The sequence below is a fragment of the Odocoileus virginianus genome, chromosome 6 (genome assembly GCF_023699985.2).
Source record: "Odocoileus virginianus isolate 20LAN1187 ecotype Illinois chromosome 6, Ovbor_1.2, whole genome shotgun sequence".
NCBI lineage: Eukaryota > Metazoa > Chordata > Mammalia > Artiodactyla > Cervidae > Odocoileus > Odocoileus virginianus.
In genome coordinates this window covers 53,730,110-53,753,016 of record NC_069679.1, presented here as the reverse complement: position 1 = coordinate 53,753,016, position 22,907 = coordinate 53,730,110, and the positions used below count along the sequence as shown (strand labels likewise).

General features: G+C 39.9%; 1 protein-coding gene across 7 annotated transcripts in view; it reads left to right on the top strand.

Annotated features, from left to right (window-relative positions):
- The first annotated feature begins 2,893 nt into the window (after nucleotides 1–2,893).
- The window catches only part of DDHD1 (DDHD domain containing 1), a 70,504-nt gene continuing 50,490 nt past the window's right edge, over nucleotides 2,894–22,907 (top strand). For 2 of the 7 annotated variants that reach the window (XM_070469372.1, XM_070469370.1), the window contains exons 1-3: nucleotides 2,894–3,940; nucleotides 21,173–21,346; nucleotides 21,990–22,010. In XM_070469372.1, the coding sequence (XP_070325473.1) occupies nucleotides 3,091–3,940; nucleotides 21,173–21,346; nucleotides 21,990–22,010 (1,045 nt within the window). In that variant the 5' untranslated portion in view covers nucleotides 2,894–3,090. The remainder of the gene's footprint in view (nucleotides 3,941–21,172; nucleotides 21,347–21,989; nucleotides 22,011–22,907) is intronic. The other 5 variants (XM_070469373.1, XM_070469371.1, XM_020912854.2 and 2 more) reach the window with 4 other exon arrangements.

The window sequence follows — 22,907 nt, the reverse complement described above, 5'->3', positions numbered from 1 at the left end:
ATCAATAACCTCAGGTATGCAGATGACACCACTCTTATGGCAGAAAGCAAAGGAGAACTAAAGGGCCTCTTGACGAAAGTGAAAGAGAGTGAAAAAGTTGGCTTAAAGCTCAACATCCAGAAAACTAAGATCATGGCATCTGGTCCCATCATTTCATGGCAAATAAATGAGAAAACAATGGAAACAGTGACAGGCTTTATTTTCTTGGGCTCCAAAATCACTGCAGATGGTGGCTGCAGCCATGAAATTAAAAGACACTTGCTCCTTGGAAGAAAAGTTATGACCAACCTAGACAGCATGTTAAAAAGCAGAGACATTAGTTTGCCAACAAAGGTCCATCTAGTCAAAACTATGGTTTTTCCAGTAGTCATATATGGATGTGAGAGTTGGACTGTAAAGAAAGCTGAGTGCTGAAAAACTGATACATTTGAACTGTGTTGTTGGAGAAGACTCTTGAGAGACCCTTGGACTACAAGGAGATCAAACCAGTCCATCTTGAAGGAGATCAGTCCTGAATATTCATTGGAAGGACTGATGCTGAAGCTGAAACTCCAATAGTTTGGCCACCTGATGCAAAGAAGTGACTCACTGGAAAAGACCCTGATGCTGGGAAAGACTGAAGGTGGGAGAAGAATTGGGACAACAGGCAATGAGACGGTTGGATGGCATCACTGACTCTATCGACATGAGTTTGAGTAAGCTCTGGGAGTTGGTGATGGACAGGGAAGCCTGGCGTGCTGTAGTCCAATGGTCCAACGCAGTCCGACACAAAGAGTTGGACACAACTGAGTGACTGAACTGAACTTTTAGTATTTTGCACAGGCTTCCCAGGTGGCACTAGCAGTAAAGAACCCACCTGCCAATTCAGGAGATGTAACAGACTTGGATTCAATCCCTGGATCAGGAAGATCTCCTGGAAGAGGGCATGGCAACCCACACCAGTATTCTTGCCTGGAGAATCCCTTGGACAGAGGAGCTTGGTAGGGCTGCAGTCCATTGGGTGGCATAAAGTCAGACACAAGTGAAGCGACTTAGCACACACAGACATAGTACTTTGCACCCTGTACTATACCATATATGTTTACTTGTATGTAACCCCCACTAGGCAGTAAGATCCTTGAAGGAACTGAGTCTCTCCCATTCTCTTTCAATTAGAATCTAGCACATCTAGATTCTGATGCATAGGTGACATCAAAACACTGTAGAATTAATGCTATAATGGATAACAAATAGGTCAAAGCTCAGACCTTATTTCAGATTCTGAAAATTGTCCATAGAAAAGACTAGGGAAGAAACTGACACACAGGGGTACTCAGAAAGCAATATAAACAGAAACAAGTGCTCTGATCTTACATGCTCTGAGTAAGCGCTGCAATATCCAACTGCTTATCATTGTGCAAGATTACCCAGCCAAGAGCACAAGTTGGAGCAGATACCATACCTATGTTCTACTTACCAAGCCATGAACCCCAACAGTAGTTTGTATCTGCCCATGGGAAACAAAGCCGTTTTTAAAGAGAATTTAAATTATCTTTTAAATAATTAAAATGTCCTTTAAATAATGAGAGGTTAGATCCCAAGAGCAAGAAAAAATTCTCTATCAGTCTGATTCCACAACAGATTGTTGGTGGGGGCCGGGCGGGGGGGGGGGGGGGGGGAGAAAGTGAATATTGGGACTTCCCTGGCAATCCAGTGGTTAGGACTTCACCTTCCAATGCAGGGGATGGAGGTTCAATTCCTGGTCAGGGAACTAAGATCCCACATGCCTCAAGGCCAAAAAAACTAAAACATAAAATAGGAGCAATGAGTAACAAATTCAATAAATGGTGCACATCAAAAAAAATCTTAAAAAGATGAATATTGTCTGATCTTGAGAATACGGATGTTGGAGATTGTTTTTCTCTGGATTCTCAACATAGGGTGATTGGCTTTATAAACAATTTTTTTTTTTTTGGTAGTATCAAAGAATCACATTGGGGAGCTTCAGCATTCAGCCTGTTCCAGAAAATGAGCCACAGAATCAGAAATACATAGAGAACAGGAAGAAAACTTGAAGGTTACAGAATCACATTGCTATGAGACTTTTTTCAAAAGATCAACTAGTCCAATAATTACTTAATCTTACAGATGAGGAAACCAGAAAGATGGAGGTTAAGTAACTAGCCGTAGCTTAGTTATCAAAACTAATTCTAGAACCTGGTTTTCTGGTTTTCAATTTAGTAATCTATCATAACTGGCTGGACTTGACATCATTATAATCAACATTGACTGTGCATCCACTGTGGAAGAGATTGAGACATACAGACTCGGTCTCCAACAGGGGCCTCAGGTTGGAGAAAACAGGAAATAAGTATTGAAAGACAAACAATAATACCAGACAGCATATGAAAGCAGATCTAGACCTGGGTTTGAGTGGGAGTGGAGACGCCACTTTAGGAATCAGTGGGCAAGGGGTGGAGTGTCCTCGCGTGGGCCGACAATTCTGAAGGGACCAGAGCCAGGTGGCTGATAAGGTCCACCCAGGGCTGCAGGCAGGCCTAAGGTCACAGAAGCAGGGTCAAGAGAATCCAATTTCCCGGGGCCCTCTCGAAGGGTAGCTTAAGCCTTTGGGCTCATGACCCAGATTGCAAGGATGAGTCCGGTAAAGCTTCTCCACACCTGGGCTCTGACCCTCAGACGGGCGGGGGCCGAGGCAGCAGCACCCGCAGGGAAATGGGAGCGGAGGCGAAGGGAATTGAAAAATCCTGAACTGACAGGGACGCCGAGGCGGGAGGCGCAACGGGCGCCGCGCCCGCGCTGCGCGGGTTGAGAAGGGGTTTCCGGGACGGCGCGCGCGGCCGGCGGGGCGGGGCCCAGGGGCAAGCACCGCCTACGTCGGGCTGCGTGACAATGGGGCGGGCGGCGGCACGCGGCTGCGGCGGCCGGGGGCCTCTGGGGGGGCGGAGCCGCTTCCTCTACCGCCGCAGCCCCCTTCGGGATTTGAAAGATTAAAAACTCCGGGTGGAGAGGGCGGCGGCGTTGAATGTGTGGCGGAAGCGCTGGGGGTAACGGCTCGGCGCCGAGCCGGGCGGCCGGCGGCGTCTCCACAGCATGAATTACCCGGGCCACGGGTCTCCGCGGAGCTCCGAGCGTAACGGCGGCCGGGGCGGCGACGGCGCCGCCTGGGAGCTGGGCTCGGAGGCGGAACCGGCGTTCGGCGGCAGCGTCTGCCGCTTCGACCACCTGCCCGCCGGGGACCCTGGCGATGACGAGGTGCCCCTGGCCTTGCTGCGCGGGGAGCCCGGGCTGCACTTGGCGCCGGGCGCGGAGGACCACAACCATCACCTGGCGCTGGACCCCTGTCTCAGTGACGATAACTATGACTTCAGCTCGGCAGAGTCGGGCTCCTCGCTGCGCTACTACAGCGAGGGCGAGAGTGGAGGCGGCGGCAGCTCCTCGTCGCTCCACCCGCCTCAGCAGCCGCCGCTGGTCCCGTCGAACTCGGGGGGCGGCGGGGCGGCTGGAGGGGGCCCCGGGGAGAGGAAGCGCACCCGGCCCGGCGGCGCGGCCGCCCGGCACAGATACGAGGTGGTGACGGAGCTGGGCCCAGAGGAGGTACGCTGGTTCTACAAGGAGGACAAGAAGACCTGGAAGCCCTTCATCGGTTACGACTCTCTCCGCATCGAGCTCGCCTTCCGGACGCTGCTGCAGGCCACGGGGACCCGAGCCCGGGCCCAAGACCCGGACGGCGACCATGTGTGCGGCCCGGCCTCCCCCGCGGGTCCGGCCTCCAGCTCCATGGAGGACGAAGACGAGGACCGCGTCTGCGGCTTCTGCCCGCGCATTGCGGGGCACGGGCGCGAGATGGAGGAGCTGGTGAACATCGAGCGGGTGTGTGTGCGGGGCGGCCTCTACGAGGTGGATGTGACCCAAGGAGAATGCTACCCGGTGTACTGGAACCGTGAGTAGCCGGCCGGGGGAGGGAGCGGGACGGGCTGCTTCTGCAGGAGCCGACACGCACCCGGGTGGGTTTGGAACTTAACTGCGGGAAGAGCGAGGCGCGTGAGGCCTCGAGATTGGTCCGAACAGGATGCAGGCAAGCGCCGGCAGGTAGAGGGTAAAGCGAGCAGATGGCAAAAGCCCAGCCGCTTGGGGTCAGGAGGAGAGGATACTGCCGAGGTAGCGCCTCCTGGGTAAGCCGGATGCTGCAGCCATCCCCTGGAGGTGATCCAGGAATGGATGGCCAACCCGAAAGGTTTAATTTCGTGATCCTACCTGAGCTTTGTCCACCGAGGGATCTGATTCGGTCTCGTTTGCCCTGAACTGCTTATGATTTAAATACCGGTTTGGCTTCTGGACTGGAAATGTTTGAGGGAATCTGAATAACGGTTCCGTTATGGATTTGGGAAAAGAACATTAATCCCTGGTGGGAAGGGAAGGGATAGAGGTTGTTATCACCGGTGCGTTCTGGAGAGGTTTTGGAAAAAGCACTGCTCGAGGCAGTTGTGACAAGTGGGTCTGCTCACGCTATGTGGAATACTCATATTTCTCTCTCAGGTCCTTGTTTACATATTTTCATTTTTGCCTCCTAACTTTGAAAAGTTCCAAGGCTTGGGCCTTGGTTTTCTCATCTGTAAAATAGGGATAATTGTATCCATGTCGTAGGGTTGTTACGGAAATTAAATGAGGTAATATGCCTAAGGGCCTGAGAACTGTGTTTGGCACACATGTGAATAGTAAAGATAACAATGCAGTTAGGTTTGTGATTAATTAAGGAGGAAGGCGGTCAGAAATATCCGCCATTGCATGTAACAGATGTTTTATATGTAAAATAATGTCTGATGGTAACGTAAGCTATTGGCGCCCAGTAATTTGTAATATATAGCTGTAATTGTTATGGGCCCAGTACCCTAGCTCAAATGTCTTCCTTTACTGTCACTAGCCTTAGGCCTTGCATACACCTTATAATACTCTGCCTTGTATTAACTATATGTATGGATGACTTAGTTTCCTTTCTGTATGTTTAGCATCTAATGGGAAAAATCCATCATCTTTATCTTCATATTCTCATTGGGCCTAGTGCAGAACATTTTTTAAAAACAAGTATTGAATTGCATATGTGATTCTAATAATGTTAAAACATTTACGTGTTAAGCATGAGTCACTAAGACAGCAATTACAACACATATCAAATCACCAAATAAAACAAGCTTAGCAGGCAATTCAGTTTCTTTACTTCTCTTTAAGATGGCATTGAAGACATTTGTTACCACTTTCATAAAGCCAGATTCATCTAGGACCCACCATATCACTCACTCCTTTTGATTATTAGCTCACTAAGGACAAGATATGCTTGCATTCACTCATTCATTCATCTTTTTCCTTTTTACCAGTGTTTGTGCATCACACAGTACTCTTGTGAAGGCAATAGGAGAGGTGGAAGAAAGGACAGTCCTCACCTTTGAGGAGCTTCCCACTAAGTCTTTTTCTTCAGATGACCTAGCCATCATGATAGATTTTTATCGTTTGAAGACAGAAGAGCAAGGACTTACTGGAGTCAGAAAGTGGGATAAAATGCAGGGCATTCTTGGAGAGGGGGCTGGAAACCAAGAGATGAATCTTAGCCTTTTAGGTCAACTGAAGTATATTTACCAAGAATACTGTGTGCTCTTTTGATTTATGATAAGATTGTTAATGCTTGAGTAGTGCTTGACTGTCTACAAAGCAACTTTTCACATTCATTATTTCATAGTGATAGCAAATGAGTGCTAATGTTCTTTATATGAAGAAGCAGGGTTCAGCAAAGTATATGAACCTGTTCAAGGTCACCCAGCTGGAAAGTGGTAAAGCAGAAAGGCATTCCAGCCAGATGGGATAACACATGCAACGATACAGAAGCATGAAACTGCATGGCATTTTGAGGAAATTAGGCTATACCTGCAAGGGTCAAAACACAGAGCCTAGCTTTGGAGTTTGACCACCACAGAGACAGAGGTGTTTGATCAGAGACAAGAGACTGTGAAGGAAGCCCTTGCCTTGTGAGTGCTGCGTTTAGGAGAGTAGCTGGAAAAGGAGGAGGGGTGGGTATGCAGTGCTACGGAATTTGGACTTTAGCCTGTTGAGTATCAGGGAACCAAACACTTGAAGGCTGTCTATTACTTAAGTGACTAGTGACAACACAAAGGCTGAATTGGACAGGTAGAGAATATCATTAGAATGCTAGTGTCATAAATCGAGCAACAGTAAGGGCCTACAAAAATTAACCTGAAAGGAAAAGTGATCTTAGTCTTCTCAAATCATCTTTCCTAAATCAGATCACCAGTAGACTAGTTATAGGTTATAAGTTAATTTTTGTTTACTGGCATAACAGCAGCACCTATTTTGACTCCATTTTTGCATTTTCTAGATAGCTTTCTGCAAGATACAATCCAGTATGTGTCCCAAGGTTTCACATTAGTTATGATGTAAATGCAATAGTGCTTTTTGTCCATAATTTACTACTTCTCACAAAATCCCGTGTAACTTCCTTCTAATTGGTTTTTCAGGTCTCCGTGTATCATTATATAAGTTTTCACACTGTCTCAGAAGAGTTCAATCCTAGTATGGTTTCTTCAACCTTTTCAAATGGAAAAATTTATAAAGTTTGCAGCTTTTGACCTTTCTCTTATTTTACTTTTTAAACCTTTCTGGAAATTTTCTGACTACTGATAATGAAAAGTTTTTTACAAGTCCAGTAAGTTCCTACATACCATGGTGGTAGGATTCCAGTGACTTTTGTGACCTAATTGAGTCCACTTTATCTGGGTATTGAAGCCAATAAGTTAGCTATGCCTAGTCTAAAAGAAAGCTGTTATTTTATTTTTACTCTTCCTTTCTAATAGATAAAATTTGAACCAGTTTGGAGTACATGAATTGGAAGGGGAACAGAATTTTTGTCTACCATAGCTTATAAGCCAATATTATTACATATGAAAAGAAATATTAGTTATAGGAAGTTTACTTTAGTTTTATTGACTGTTTAGATGTTTTTCTGACTGCATGTGGACCTTTTAGATAAAAATTGATCATTGCTGAGTAATGGCTTAGTAAACTCCCTCACTCCCCATGTTTTAACCAAGCTCTTTGTAGCCTCTTTATAGGCTTGTTTTGAGAATTATTAGCATTATAACATGCTTAGAACAATGGTGGCGCAAGCACTAGATGTTAACTATTATGTGTGTGGATCTCAGAAAGCAATATACGTTACTTGTAGAAACTCACATGAAGGTTAGTAAACCTGAGTATTCAGATTGTTAAGTTTGTTTTCACTGGTCTTTACCTCATCACGAGTGAAAATTTTTTTTAGTTTAAAAATCATTTATTGTTAATCAGCTACTGCAATACAAAATAAAAAGTTTAAAGAAAAAGCAGGAAAAAAATCATTTATTGAATGCTAATCTTCAGATTATCTGGAAAAAGAAAGATGTAAGTTGCTATGAACCTGGTATCCCAGTTAAATTCTGATTATTTTTTAATTTTTATTGGAGTATAATTGCTTTAGAGTGTTGTGTTAGTTTCTACTGCACAGCAGAGTGAGTCAGCTATACATATACATATATGTATATTCTATAAATATTCGTCAGGAATAATAGTAAGAAAGTGGCCAAAGCATTTAGTAGTTGTTATGGGAAGGCATTTAGAACATCATAGAGATTTTTGATGAGTTAAGAATAGTTTTAAAGCAATTCTGGTAGCAGTGATGTGTGCAGCATGCACTAGGGAATATATATTAATAATTTCCATTCACTAACTAAACAAAGTTATTTTAATTGACCAAATGTCTATATGAATGTGTAGTTTCCAGAAGCAGTTATTAATTATAAGCCACAGCTTCCCTTACCCCACCCTCCCCTCTTTTTGTGTACTTATAAGACCTACATGCATTATTATAATCCTAAACCATTTGCAATTTCAAACACTTAAGAAATTAATCGGTCTTTATGATACATTGAAGAGAAAATATTATCCCAATAAAAAGGTAGAAAAATTAGGGCTTTTTCTTCAAGTACCCACATTATATGGTGTTTATTAATTTGGCGCAGCTGTAACCGTCTCTTAGGTCTTTTTTATTTAAGGGTTAATAACCTTGATACGACTGAGTGACTGAACTGAACTGAACCTTGATAAGTAATAATCCTTTATGAAGCACGGGGCGTCATGGGAAAGTAATAGAGTCCAAGCTGTTAGAAGGTAACCTTTCTTGATCAGTTTCAGCCTCCAGTAAAGCAGAACTGTAGGGACTAGAGATCCCTGACTCTGAAAAACTGTCGGAGAATTGCATTATCTCCCACTCTCTCAGCCTGGAAAGCAGCCTTGGGTATCATTGGAATTCTATTTGTTCAGGTTTTTAGAACCCTGGCAGAAGTCTTCTGAGAGCTCCATTCCAGATTAAGCCTGCTTTAGACTGTTTTTCAGTGACCTACTGAAACAGCACATAGATAATGAATGAATAGTGGGTGACTTGTACGGAGGGCAGGTCTTGGCATTACCCGATGAAGGCATTCGGGACTTTTCTTTCCCTTTGCATTGTGTCTTTAGTTTAAAAACTGTATCAGTTATTGACCCACCTTGTTTGTGTACAGCTCAAATGTGATATTGCATGTTGTGCAGGTTACTTTATATAAATGTTCAGAGTGATTAGTATGTTTTTCTTTCTTCCATCTGTCATCACCCTCTTCTCTTCTTTCTTCTTTTACTATTTTGCCTTTAAAAAGACTTTTTGTACTCTTTGTTCTCCCAAATTATATCTTCCCTAGTGGCTCAAGCAGCAAAGACTCTGCCTGTGATGCAGGAGATGCAGGTTCAATCCCTGGGTCAGGAAGATCCCCTAGAGAAGGACATGGTGGCCCTCTCCAGTATTCTTGCCTGGAGAATCCCATGGACAGAAGAGCCTAGCGGGCTCCAATCCGTGGGGGTCACAAATCTCTTCCAAATTGTATTTCCTGGGTCTTTTATCTTCACATTACATCCTCTAATTTCTGCTTTAGTAAGATCTTTGATGTCTGAAACCCTACGACTGATTCTTTTCTGTAGGGAACAAGGAAAAGCTGGATATGCTATGGTGATCATGAAATCCTCTGAGAATTACGGTCACTGGGTGAGAAGAGTAGGGGGATTAAAAGGAGAGAGGGAAATGTAACATATGTTCACAGGAAGCCTAAGATGAAGATTACTGGCAGAAGAGATGTGGAGGGTAGGCAGTTCTAGAATCCCTGATTGTTGGGGAATTTGATCCAAGACCTTTATCTTTTCATGAGTCTGATGAAATTTAAACTGTGCACGTTATCAAGAAAAACTTCAACACTGATAAAGGGTGGAGATACAGTCTCCTCTCTTTTTTTTTTTTTTTTTTGCCACTATATGTTCCTGAAAGCCCAGTTAAAAAGTAAAAACAAGGAAAAACATTTTTATAGCCACTGTATAGAACCTACAATTCTACTTTTTTGAGTTTGCTTTGGTAAAGGGAGATTGTGCTTTAAAAAAGATGTTGAATCACTGACAGAAGAGTGGATTAATGGGATGAAAAGCATAATGCAGATACTTTTTGATATCCCTGAATTAGGGGACAGGTGAAATTCAAAGTGGTGAAAAGTAGAAATTGCCTGTACCAGAGAACTAAGAGAAAATGGTAGAAATATTGACATAGGCATATAAAATTCTATATTATGTATTGCTTTCTAATTTTGCCAGATTACCATACATAAGAATAAACTATACGATCATTAATATTTGTTCTAAGCTTTTGTTACATTTAGCTATATCTAGGTAATCGTTATATTCATTACACTTGTATAGTAAAACTCTCTTGACTATTGGAGGCAAGGCCAGCCTTTGTAAATTATAATGTTATTAGTATTTCTGTACTCCAAGACCTCAGATATGTGGACTCTTTAAGAAATATAAATTCCATCTGAATAGATGGCTTTTCCAAATAGCCATCTATTGAGAGTTAAGCTTTTATTTGCGGAAGTATAATTTTAACTGTATGAATGGAAAACTCTAATATTACTCTTCCCTCTTTGGCTGCTTCTTAGAGAACCATCATTCTGAACATCGATGCAGATAGTCCTTGGGAAACATGATACAGGACAAAGAACTGGAAGAACTGTGCTAAAGCATAAGATTCTAAATCACAGGTCATAGAAGGATCTGCAAAAATAACTTTAGGTGAAATACAAGGAACAGAGTTGAAATTACTTCTGAGCCTTGATATACGTAGATAAATGCAGTCTTACCTTATATTTTACTACTTACTAAAGATGATCAATTTTCAGTTAATATTTTAGGCACGAGTACATTATTTTCCTCTTATTCTATAGAATTGCTAATAGGCAGGCCCCGGATGTATCTCATTTCTTCCTGATTCACCTAGGATAGATCATCATTTTAACAACCAACACCTTTTAATGTTAAGTACTCCCTGGTGGCTCAGATGGTAAAGAATCTGCATACAATGCAGGAGATCCCTCGCTTGATCCCTGTGTTGGGAAGATCCCCGTGGAGAAGGGAATGGCTACCCACTCCAGTATTCTAGCCTGGAGAATCCCGTGGACAGAGGAGCCTGGTGGGCTATAGTCCGTAGGGTTGAAAAGAGTCGGTTGCGACTGAGCAACTAACACACACAAACCATTTATTCAACTGAACTCCAGGAGTTGGTGATGGACAGGGAGGCCTGGCATGCTGCAGTCCATGGGGCCACAAAGAGTCAGACACGACTGAGTGACTGAACTGAACTATTCAACTTTACAGTTATACTAATTAAGACATAAGAAATATATTCTTTAAAACCCCTGTGGCCTTGTTTCTTAAAAGAAACAAATAGTATTTAAGGTATAATTATGTGGTCCAGAGTTTCTTACCCCTATGAAATGGATTTAAACTCAGTGAGTCATAAATATTAACAGTAGCTTTTGCCTAAATTAAGTTAGTAGTTTTAATGTATTTGTTACTTTCAGATGGGATCCCCAGTGTGTTTTGAGGTATAGGTATTTCTTTCGTAATGTAGAATTTTTTATAATTGCTAGCAACTAATGAAATTTTGGAGTTGTAACATTTGTAGCCAAGCTAAATGATGACTAAGACAGTAACTGTTTAGTTACCTTTGTCCTACAGTATTCCTCTAGAACATAGTTCCTGTCTAGTGAATGAGCAAGTGTTCAGGTATTAGAATGGAAGGAAGGCAGCATTTTGTTATCTAGTTCTTAATTTACTACCTTTCGTTCTGTTTACCAATTAACCATTATTAGTTTCATACATAATGTTTTTACTCGGTCACCCATGTTTTGAGAAAGTTTGTTAGCTTCAATATTGAGTTTAATGTAAATTATCTCATATAGATATAAAATCTAGATTACGTAACCAACCATCAGTATTCCCCCTTGCTTAGCTTATTAAACATTACAGATATAATCAAAATCTCTGCTGTGACATCTCCCATTCCCTTTTCTTCAGTCCAAAAATAATCCCTCTCCCAGATTTGTCATTTATTCTCTATGAAACATCAGAAATAGCAGATGCAGGTAGCAGCCACCATCGCTAGGACTGAGATAAAGCTCCCAAGGAAGAGGTCGTTGCCTCTCGGTGCTGAGATTCTGACGCAGAGAGTGCGGTAGCGGTCTCAGGTGCTGCCCCTCTGGGACTGCTGAAAATCACCAGTGCTGGGGGAAGGCTTCCTTTGGAACTCACCACAGGCTGCCTGAAGGGGTGGAGGAGAAGTAGTTCAAGGGGAGGTACCTGGCAGGTGATACTCCACTGTGAAACTGTCTGGACAGTTGTGGTCCTGGCTGAAGCTGACCATGGGAAGATTCCACTGCTGTTAGCACCTGGGCACTGCTAAAAAATAAAATTCACACACTGCAAGAATTCAAAAGGTGAGCACTCTGGAACCAGAGAGAAACCCCTTCCTCTTCTGTTATAAAGGACAGTTTGGTAGAAGTAGTTCATCAACATGTTAGCCACATAATGGTTCAAGTGGGCTTCTGTGGGGTTGATCTGGGACCCTAGCCATCATTTACAGCATTAATTCTATGAAAAGTATATTCAGAGTATATAGTACTGGATAGTAGGTTTACAACAAGCTGTACTAAATGACAACATATTTTTCTTAACCTTCCACCTCTTCATTTTCTAGCCTCGTCTCTCATATCTCCTTCACTTTACCTTGTGTCTTCTACTTGTATCTCTCATCTTTGCTTATCTCTTCTTCGACTGAATAGCAGCACTCTGCCGTTCTTGTTTTCCCTTCCTCTGTGACCTCCTTCCTCTTTAAGTTCTGCGTGGTCAGATTTTCCCTGAAAGTTTCTAGAGTTGTGAATTATAGGCATGCTTTGGACCCTAAGTGGGTAAAGCTGTAAGGACATAGCTAAGCTGGAGGAAAAGTGCCAAGACTTTCTCTCTGTGCATATCATACATTGCAGAGTACAATATGAGTTGAAATAGTTCTTGAAAATAGTCCTTTAGGAATCTTATAATTCTTCCCTCTGCCTTCTGGTATAAGTGTAGCTTTTTAATACATAAAATGTTTATTGCCAGAATTCCTCTACCCACACATAAGAGAGCCACTCAGGCTTGCTTAATGAAGGAAGTGTTCATTGGAAAATGCACCTTGCAATTATTTTCTTGTCAAGGAAGACCCACATTTTTTCTTTTGATTCCAGTAAAGGCCCACCTTTTATCATGATTTGCCTAAGAGTTATAATTACCTGGTTGTTTTCTTCCAGGCAAGTGGTCATGATAAGTACTAGTTTTTATATTAAGTTTAAATTGACTCTTGATGAGTGTTGTTTTAAATGAAACATAATAACTTTGTTAATCTAGCTATAGCGTATGAATCCATTAACCCTTTGAAAAATTTGTCTCTGGTCCCTGGCTATGTATCTAGGTCTTTCTATTCCATTAACTACAAAGTGAAGTGACATTTTAAGTATCTATCTATGCAAGTCCCTATCAACATGAGATTCTACTGTTTATGATTTTTTGCACACAAAAAGATCCATTTCTCTAAAACAGAGGCTATACCTAAAAGAAATATAGATACCTAGAGTTCGGAGCTATGTGGCAGCTCCACTGTAATTGGGAATGGAGGTCCCTTCGGCTATTCAGCTTTTCATTCTTTGTGACTTGATCTAAGAAAGCTTCAGGAGCTCAAGACATAGGAAGCAGAAAAGGTAAGAGGGGAAGGTCAAAGAGCTGTACCACCAGTAAACTCTGCTGTATCCTATCACCCAGATTCAATCACATGACCAAACCCAGTTGCCCAAGATGACTGGAAATGGTCTTTTTATTGAGCATACTACTGCCCTAGATAAATTGGTGTTCTGCTATAAGAAAGAGAGAGAACAGATATAGGGTAGGCATCTAGCAGTTTCTTCCAAAATATGTGATCTTTTTTTTTTTTTTTTTTTTTTGCTGAATATATAAGGATTCTCCTGAGAATCAAAGATTATAAAATCAGCTCATATAATTAGGGAAGTTGGCAAGTCTAGAATCTGCAGAGATGTCCCAATTCAAATCCATAGGCCAGCCGGCCACTGTTAAAACCAGGAAGAGCCAGTATTCCTGTTCAAAGATCACCAAAAAGAAGAACTTAATATTCCAACTTGGCGGCCATCAGATAGAATTCCTTCTTATTTGAGGGAAGGTCAGCCTTTTGTTCTAGTCAGGCCTTCAGCTGACTGGATGAGGCCGCCTACCCACATTATGAAGATCAGTCTCCTTTCCTAAAGTTTATGGATTTAAATGTTAATCTCACCCAAAAATATCCTCACATTGACAGGTACACACTGCTGTATTTAAGATAGATAACCAGCAAAAACCTACTGTATAGCACAGGGAAATCTGCTCAATATTCTTTAATAACCTAAATGGGAAAGGAATTTATAAAAGAATAGATAGATGTGTATGTCTAACTGAATCACTTTGTTGTACACCTGAAACTATCACAACATTGCTAACAAACTGTACTCAAATATGAAATATAAATAAATAAAAACTAAAACACCTTCACAGAAACACCCAGAACATTTGACCAAATATCTGGGTACCTTTTGGCCCAGTCAAGTTGATACATAAGATTAACCACACCAGGACTTCCCTAGTGGTCTAGTGGTTAAGAATCCTCTTGTCAATGTGGGGGCATAGGTTCAGTCCCTGGTCCGGGAGGATTTGACATGCCATGGGGCAACTATGCCCTTATGCCACAACTACTGAACTCTAAACTGTAGAGCTTGTGTAGAGCCCAAGTGCCCTAGAGCCCATGTTCTGCAATAAGAAAAGCTACTGCAATGAGAAGCCTGAACACCACAACTAGAGTAGCCCCTACTTGCTGTAACTAGAGAAAGCCCACACATGGCAACAAAGACCCAGCACAGCCAAAAATAAATATAAATAAGTAAATTAAAAAAAAAAACTTTAAAAGATTAATCACATTGAATATAAAACTGCATGCTCAATTGTGTCCAACTCTGCAGCCCCATGGACTGTAGCCCTCCAGGCTCCTCTGTCCATGGAACTCCCAGGCAAGAATACTGAAGTGGGATACCTACTCCAGGGGATCTTCCCAACCCAGGGATCGAACCCACATCTTTGTGTCTGCTACATTGGCAAGTGTATTCTTTACCACTAGCACCATCTGGGAAGCCCCGATATAAAACTAAAACCATGTATATATAGACATGCCAAACATTATCAGTTCATTTCAGTCGCTCAGTTGTGTCTGACTCTTTTGCAGCCCCATGGACTGCAGCACGCCAGGCTTCCTTGTCCATCACCAACTCCCGGAGCTTGCTCAAACTCATGTCTATCGAGTCGGTGATGCCATCCAACCATCTCATCCTCTATCGTCCCCTTCTCCTCCTGTCTTCAATCTTTCCCAGCATCAGGGTCTTTTCCAATGAGTCAGTTCTTCTCATCAGGTAGCCAAAGTGTTGGAGTTTCATCTTCAGCATCAGTCCTTCCAATGAATATTCGGGACTGATTTCCTTCAGGATTGACTGGTTTGAACTCCTTTCAGCCCAAGGGACTCTCAAGCGTCTTCTCCAACAACACAGTTCAAAAGCATCAATTCTTCGGCGCTCAGCTCTTTTTATAGTCCAACTCTCACATCCATATATGACTACTGGAAAAAACCATAGCTTTGACTACACAGACCTTTATTGGCAAAGTATTGGCTCTGCTTTATAAGTGCTGTGTAGATTGGTCATAGCTTTTCTTCCAAGGAGCAAGCGTCTTTTAATTTCATGGCTGCAGTCACCATCTGCAGTGATTTTGGAGCCCCCCCCAAAAAAGATCTGTCACTGTTTCCATTGTTTTTTCTTATGTTTGCCATGAAGTGATGGGACTGGATGCCATGATCTTCGTTTTTTGAATGTTGAGTTCTAAGCCAACTTTTTCACTCTCCTCTTTCACTTTCATCAAGAAGCTCTTTAGTTCTTCTTCGTGTTCTGCCATAAGGATGGTGTCATCTGTATATCTGATGCCAAACATTATAGACATTTATAATGTAGAAGGAGAAAGTTCCTTATAGTCCCACCTCCCCAAGATACCTGTTAATAATAACTTAGGGTATTTCTTTCCACTTATTTTCAGTACATATACCAATGTATACTTTTATAAAACAGGATTATACTATTTATAACTACATATGCACATACACAAATATATATACATGTAGTATTATGATTTAATTTTTTATTTTAATTTTAGACATTATTCCATGTCTTCTGAATATTATTTCACAATGGATTATTTTGATGTATTTAGTGAATACTTTTAATACCTACTCTGCCAAGCATCATTTATATATTCAGTCATCTGTTAGTAGAAATTATAGGTCATTTTGTTTGATTTTATTTGTTTTTTATTATAAAATGAGATAAAATACTTTTGTAGTATATCTTTAGGCATTTTTTTAAGAGTTTCTATAAGGTGTATTTCTAGAGTTCATCTATAAAAGATACATGTGTTTTTAGGTTTTAAAAAGTACTGCTAGGCCAGAGTTTCTCAGTCTCAGCATTATTGACATTTTGGGCCAGATAATTCATTGTTGCAGCTTGGGGTGAAGGTAGCTGTTCTCTTTAGCAACATCCCTTGGCCTCGATACCAGTAGTACCACCACCCCAAAACCTGATGAGTGAGGGCTGACAATAAATAGTACTCACTGGGTGTCCAGTCACAGTTGTAAGACACATATAAAGTGGAGACATCTTGGATGATCTCAGATTTCTGTCTTGGGTGACCTGCTCAATACTGTCAGTACAAACTTGTCATGATACGGAATACAGATGGAATAACAGATTTGTGTTCTGTTTTGTTTCTTCCAGGAATGTTGTGTGTCCCATGGCTTTTTGTGATTCTGGTAGCTATTAATTGTTCTACTGGGAGTCGTTTAATTGGCAGTTGAATGTTTGGGTTTAGAGTTTGAGACAGAGGCCTGAACCAAAAAGATGTAGTACTTGACCACATATTGGTGAAATTTAAAGCTTAGGTGTAAAGCTCCCAAAATATCCATCCAAAAGAAGAAATGCTTAGATTTATTAGGCTTAAGAAGAAAAAAGATTTGGGAGTGTAGATGTGTTGTAAAATTTGTTTTACTTTTGATCCATGGTTTTTATGGAGAAGCATGCTTGGCTCTGGTTTGTAAGTCTCATTATGGCCTGGCAGTGTAAAATTTCCCAAATTATTTCTTTTAAAATTACAGCTGAATAGCCTGTATTTCTTAGGGAGAGAGCTAAAAAGGGACTTTTCCTGTTTAAGAATATAGGTTGCATTGTGTGGTAGAGAATTTGAATGAACTTTAGAGTCAAACTTTGGTTGGAATCTTGGTTCTCATAATACTTAACAGTGTGCCTCTAAGCAAATTATTTAGGTTCACTAAGATTCATTTTCAGTTCAGTTCTGTTCATTCGCTCAGTCGTGTCCGACTCTTTGCGACCCCATGAATCGCAGCACGCCAGGCCTCCCTGTCCATCACAAACTCCCGGAGTTTACTCAAACTCATGCCCGTCGAGTCGGTGATGCCATCCAGCCATCTCATCCTCTGTCGTCCCCTTCTCCTCCTGCCCCCAATCCCTCCCAGCATCAGGGTCTTTTCCAACGAGTCAGCTCTTCGCATGAGGTGGCCAAAGTATTGGAGTTTCAGCTTCAGCATCAGTCCTTTCAATGATTTTACTCATTTGTAAAACTGGGGAAGTCATTGCTATCTTTAAGATTAAATGATATGAGCTTTTGGATCTGGAGAATAATAGAAGGTATCCAAATGTTAATCTCTACACATTTTCCCCAAAAGCCACATACATTTAAACCGTTCATAGGTGACACATCCAACATTACTACAGGATGGACAATACCGTAAATTTTAAGTTAGCTCTAAGTAGAGAAACAACAAGTTACAACAGCTCTTGTTACCGCTATAAACCTCTGAATCTGGAGAGTGGGGCAAGGAGAGGCTTAGTTCAGTTCAATCTCTCTGTCATGTCCATCTTTTGCATTTGCTGCATTGGCAAGTAGATTCTTTACCACTAGTGCCATCTGGGAAGCCCCAGTATAAAATTAAAGCCATGTATATATAGACATACCAAACATTATCAGTTCATTTCAGTTGCTCAGTCGTGTCTGACTCTTTGTGGCCCCATGGACTGCAGCACGCCAGGTTTCCCTGTCCATCACCAACTCCCGGAGCTTGCTCAAACTCACGTCCATCGAGTCAGTGATGCCATCCAACCATCTCATCCTCTGTCATCCCCTTCTCCTGTCTTCAATCTTTCCCAGCATCAGGGTCTTTTCCAGTGAGTCAGTTCTTTTTATCAGGTAGTGAAAGTATTGGAGTTTCAGCTTCAGCATCAGTCCTTCCAATGAATATTCAGGACTGATTTCCTTCAGGATGGACTGGTTTGATCTCCTTGCAGTCCAAGGGACTCTCAAGAGTCTTCTCCAACACCACAGTTCAAAAGCATCAATTCTTCGGCATTCAGCTTTCTTTACAGTCCAACTCTTACTTCCATACATGACTACTGGAAAAACCATAATTTTGACTATACAGACCTTTGTTGGCAAAGTCTCTGCTTTTTAAGAGACAGGGAGAGAAGAGAGAAGATCAGAGGTTAAAATGAAGCAGAAAACCACTCACAGAAAGAAAAAGTCCCCCATACAACAAGCAAAATATGGCCACAGACTTGAGTCTTGGTCATTAATAACACTAACTGTAGGGAGGGTGTGTGAAAGAGAGGGTCAGAAATAGCAGCATCAGAGAAACATTGCTGGTGGGAGAGGAGAAAAGGATACTGCTCTTTGGAGCCGTAACAATGAGAGGAAGAAGTAAGGAGAAAATGAAGGGTCCTGGAGAAATGAAAGAAAAGCAAGAAACACCAGTCCAGTCTTCACTCACCACTACCACCCCTACCACCACTGTAGGAGCTGCTCTTAATAATATGCAGCAGCAGACACTCTGAAACTAAGAAGTCTGTCCCTAAAATACTCATGAACAGAAATAAATGCCGTACAAAGCTACTGCAAGAGGAATGCAGAAAATGTGAATTAGTACATTTCCACTGATTATAGTTCTTCCCCAAAATGCAAACACAGAACAAGAGAAACTGTATTGTAACACTCCAACCAAATATTCTGAAATTTACAGACATACTAATAGGGACATTGATGAAAGTAATGTTGATGTAAAGAGGCACTGATAAAGGAAAACAACCAAAAGAATGAAAATGAGATGAGAGAAGTGAAAAGCTTCAGAGAGAAAGTGGTTAAAATACAGTATAGGCAAAGGAAGCCCCAACGTTGTTGTATTTATAACTGGATTGACTGCAGAAGAAATCAGTGGAAGAGAACTAATTATTAAACCATAGTCCAAGGAAGCTTTTAAGAAATAAGAGGAAAACTGAAATTTATAAATTAAAAGGACCCGCCTTGGCAGATAGATCCAGAACAATGAACTCTTGAGACATAGACTGTTAGATTTTAGAGACTAGAAGAACTATTTTAGATTTTGAAGGTAAATTTTTTTTTGGACCCTTGGTGGGGGGAAAAAAATCACATTAATTAGATTTGCATCTGACTTCTCTAGAAATGATACACAAAAGAAGGCTTCAGTAAAACAGCATTTTTTAAAACTCAAGGAAGCACAGTTCAAGCTTGCCAACCTGTCCTTCAAGTACCAAGGCTATAGAAAAACAATGAGAATTTAATAGATTATAGATTCGAGACTAAAACAGTGGTGGGGATATGGGCACAATTGTTATATGTAAGTGAGTCGGGAGACAAAGGAAAAATAGAATAAGATCATTCCCTATTATAAATAGTAAGTGGGAATTTTGGATACCATTTAAAATGGACAGACCGCATAGTAAAAGTTTAAGTAAACAAAAAAGAGATTTAGGACCCTCTAAAATACATAAATACAAGAACGTGTGAAAGTCACCACTAGAACCAAAAATGCAAATATTCCTAAATACCAAAGGAAGACTTTTTTGAAAAGCAAAATCATCAACTGGAGAAAGAGTGGGAATAATAAAAACAGTGATTATAGAAGAGTATTTCAAACATACCAATTACTTCAATAAGCATAAGGGCCTTAACTCACATGTCAAAAGAAAAACACATCTAAAAGAGTGAAAAAGGTTAAAAATAAAGAGACGTGCAAAAACATCACAGGAATATGGAAACAATAAGAAAGCAGTTGTAATCTTGATAGACAAAGTAGAATCTGGGGGGGAAAAAAACATCAAACACAGTAGTGTGCTTTATGTTAAAACCCCATAATTCTCAAAAAAAAAAAAACCAAAACCCCATAATTCTCAATGAACTTATATTTTTGAATATCCACCAAATATAGCAAACACCTGACTATCGAAGAATTGCTACAGCAGAATAAAGGATAATGCAAGAAAAAATAGAAACACATAATAGATTTTAAATTCATCAGTACAAATCTGGTATAAGTGATTCAGGATCTAGTAAATTTTCTGTTTCATAGTAGGAATTGGCCATTGGTTTCTTTTAATGGGAATGGGAAATGATATTTAGAGATCACGATCTTTATATCAGGATTGCTCACTTACACAGGGTTGGTCTTTCTTTCTAGGTCTTTTCAGTACACAAAGCTTAGGCTATCTTTTTTTTTTTTTTAAGAGAAAAGATACATCGTTATTTCATGCTGACATTTTCAGTTGAAATTTGAAATAACAGGTTTATTTCTTTCACTTTTATATTTGTACCTCTTTTTACTTGTGCTAAAAAATCTTAGTTTCTAATGATATTAATGAAATTAATTATTCATCTTAATACCTGCACTTAGAAATTAACAATACCAATATTATTACAATCATTAGCAATTAGTATAGCTACTGCAAAAGGTTTAAGATGTATTCGCAGTTCCTTTTGTCCATAGGGTATATCCTAGTATATATATACAAATTACTGTGTTTTGAATCCACCAGAAGTAATTTCTCTATGTGTAGTTAAACCACCAACTCTTTTTATTTTTAGGCTTTTGTTGTTTTGCTTTGCTTTATGGGTTTTTTTTTTTTATTTTAAAGAATTCAGGATAACTTAGATGACAGTCGTGGTTTATAAATAGCAACTAAAAGTGTTAAATTTTGGAGATAGTGTTTAGTCAAAAAGCGTTCAATTTTTCAAAAAAAAATTTCTCAATTTTTTCCTGAAATGGATGAGGAATTTACTGTAATTAAAAGTTTTACTTGTTTCTGTATACTCACTGGGAGCCCTTGATCTCCAATGCAGCCCTAAAGAATGTACCACACTACTACAATACACTCTTTCTAAACTATTTGTGGGAATTTATCTCAGTGTTTTCTAAGACATTCAGATTATCACTTGAGTCCTTGCATGGAGTTTGTCAACCGCTTAGCCTACTGATTTGGTTACTTGGGGCCTCAGTTATGTAGATAACTGCTCCTCTCCCTTTCTGATGTCAGGTAACTTTTACGTGTGATATTTAATACAAATAAAATTATATGTTGTAACAAAATTATATACTATGGCTTGAAATCTGAAATGTAAAACTTTATTCTATTGGGTCACAAAAGTCTGTTTTTGCCATAGCAGTAGCAGAATATAAACTTGTAGTTAGTATGTCACTTCTTGGGACGTTGGATCATAAAACATATAATTCTGTGGTTTCTCTTTTCAGAGTCTGATAAAATACCAGTAATGCGTGGACAGTGGTTTATTGATGGTACTTGGCAGCCACTGGAAGAAGAAGAAAGTAATTTAATTGAGCAAGAACACCTTAGCCGTTTTAGAGGTCAGCAGATGCAGGAAAGTTTTGATATTGAAGTGTCTAAACCCATAGATGGAAAAGATGGTAAGATCAATTAATACATTTAATATGTTTTATACAACATATAAGTTATTGATAAAGCTTAGAGTGGCTGCTAAGTTTGAAATAGTAATTCATAAGTGTTAAAATTTACATGATTTCTGATTATTTCAAACATTTGTTATTTTAGAACTTAAAAATTGCTATAAATTTCTGAACTATTTCCATTTTTATTTTACTTAACATATACTTTCACTGATATGACACTAACATGATTTACCATAAATGTACAATATGTTGTAATATGCTTTATGAATTAGTCCTTTTGAGTAGCTTTTTAGTTATCAAAGAAAATTGAACTTATAAAAAAAATCCTTTGTTATTCTACTTGAAAGAGTAGTTTTGCTAATATTTTAATGTTGGTTCTCCTGAAGTTTAAAAAGGCTTTAATTTCCTTTGTGTAAGTCCTGTCTAACTGTCTTGATATTGATAACCATATCAATTTTTAATTTGAAACAATCTACTCCTTATATTTCCTTATTTGGCATTTCGATTTTTTTTTTCTGGCAATAGTTTAAAATACTTACATACTAGCCAAGATTATCATGTTTCACTATGTGCCTGATCTTGAGTAAAATTCAAAATGTGTGGTCAAGTTAAAAATACTTCTATTGTTCATTTACTGCAGGCAGTGGGATCAACTATTCTGGTGAGTATAACAGTATAGGTAGATTAGAATTTATAGATTTCTCTTTTTTTTTCCTTAAAGTGTTTCTTCATCCATGTTTGCCTTTGTTTGGGAAGTTTCTTGGCAAGCCCTACTTAAGCGAGTGAATTAGACTATGAATTAGTCGTTTGTCTCCCTCCCCTTGTAAAATATCTATAAAGCAGAAAACTTCAATTTTTGATCAAGTAATTCACAGAATGCAGCTTGGAAGAAATGAATTATATAGTTGGAAGTAATTGTTTATATAACATCAGTTCAGTTCAGTCAGTCATGTCCAACTCTTTGTCACCCCATGGATTGCAGCACACCAGGCTTCCCTGTCTTTCACCATCTCCCAGAGTTTGCTCAAACTCATGTCCATTAACAATAAATGTAAAATTGGGTGTTTTTATATCTTTAAAACTCTACATAACTGAGGAAAATGGTGGCTTCTAAGTAAATCGGTAATTAAATCTAAGAAATGTCTATTATATGCCAGATCCATACTCTAGGAATTTTAAGCATTTCATTTTCCTAATACCTAGAGTCAAATATGTTCTTATTCCACTGTAAAATTCAAGCTCAAGGTTCTTAACTATCAATATATAAGAACAGCTCAGTGTCTGTAAGGCAGAGCTGTGTCTACATTCCTGAAGACTGCCACAAAGACAATACTTTGATTAAAGCACAAATAACAAATTTTGTATATGTCTGATCTTTTATTGGTGACTGACATGTTTTGGAACTTCTCATCACACTCTAAATAATCACAAAAGCCTACTTCATAGTATTTGAAAAGCTGAACTTTTTTCATAACTTCATATCTATTGGGAAAGACTGAATTCTAGATTTTTTCCTTTCTATTAATTCTCCTTAAGTCTTCTCTCAAAAATGGCAATT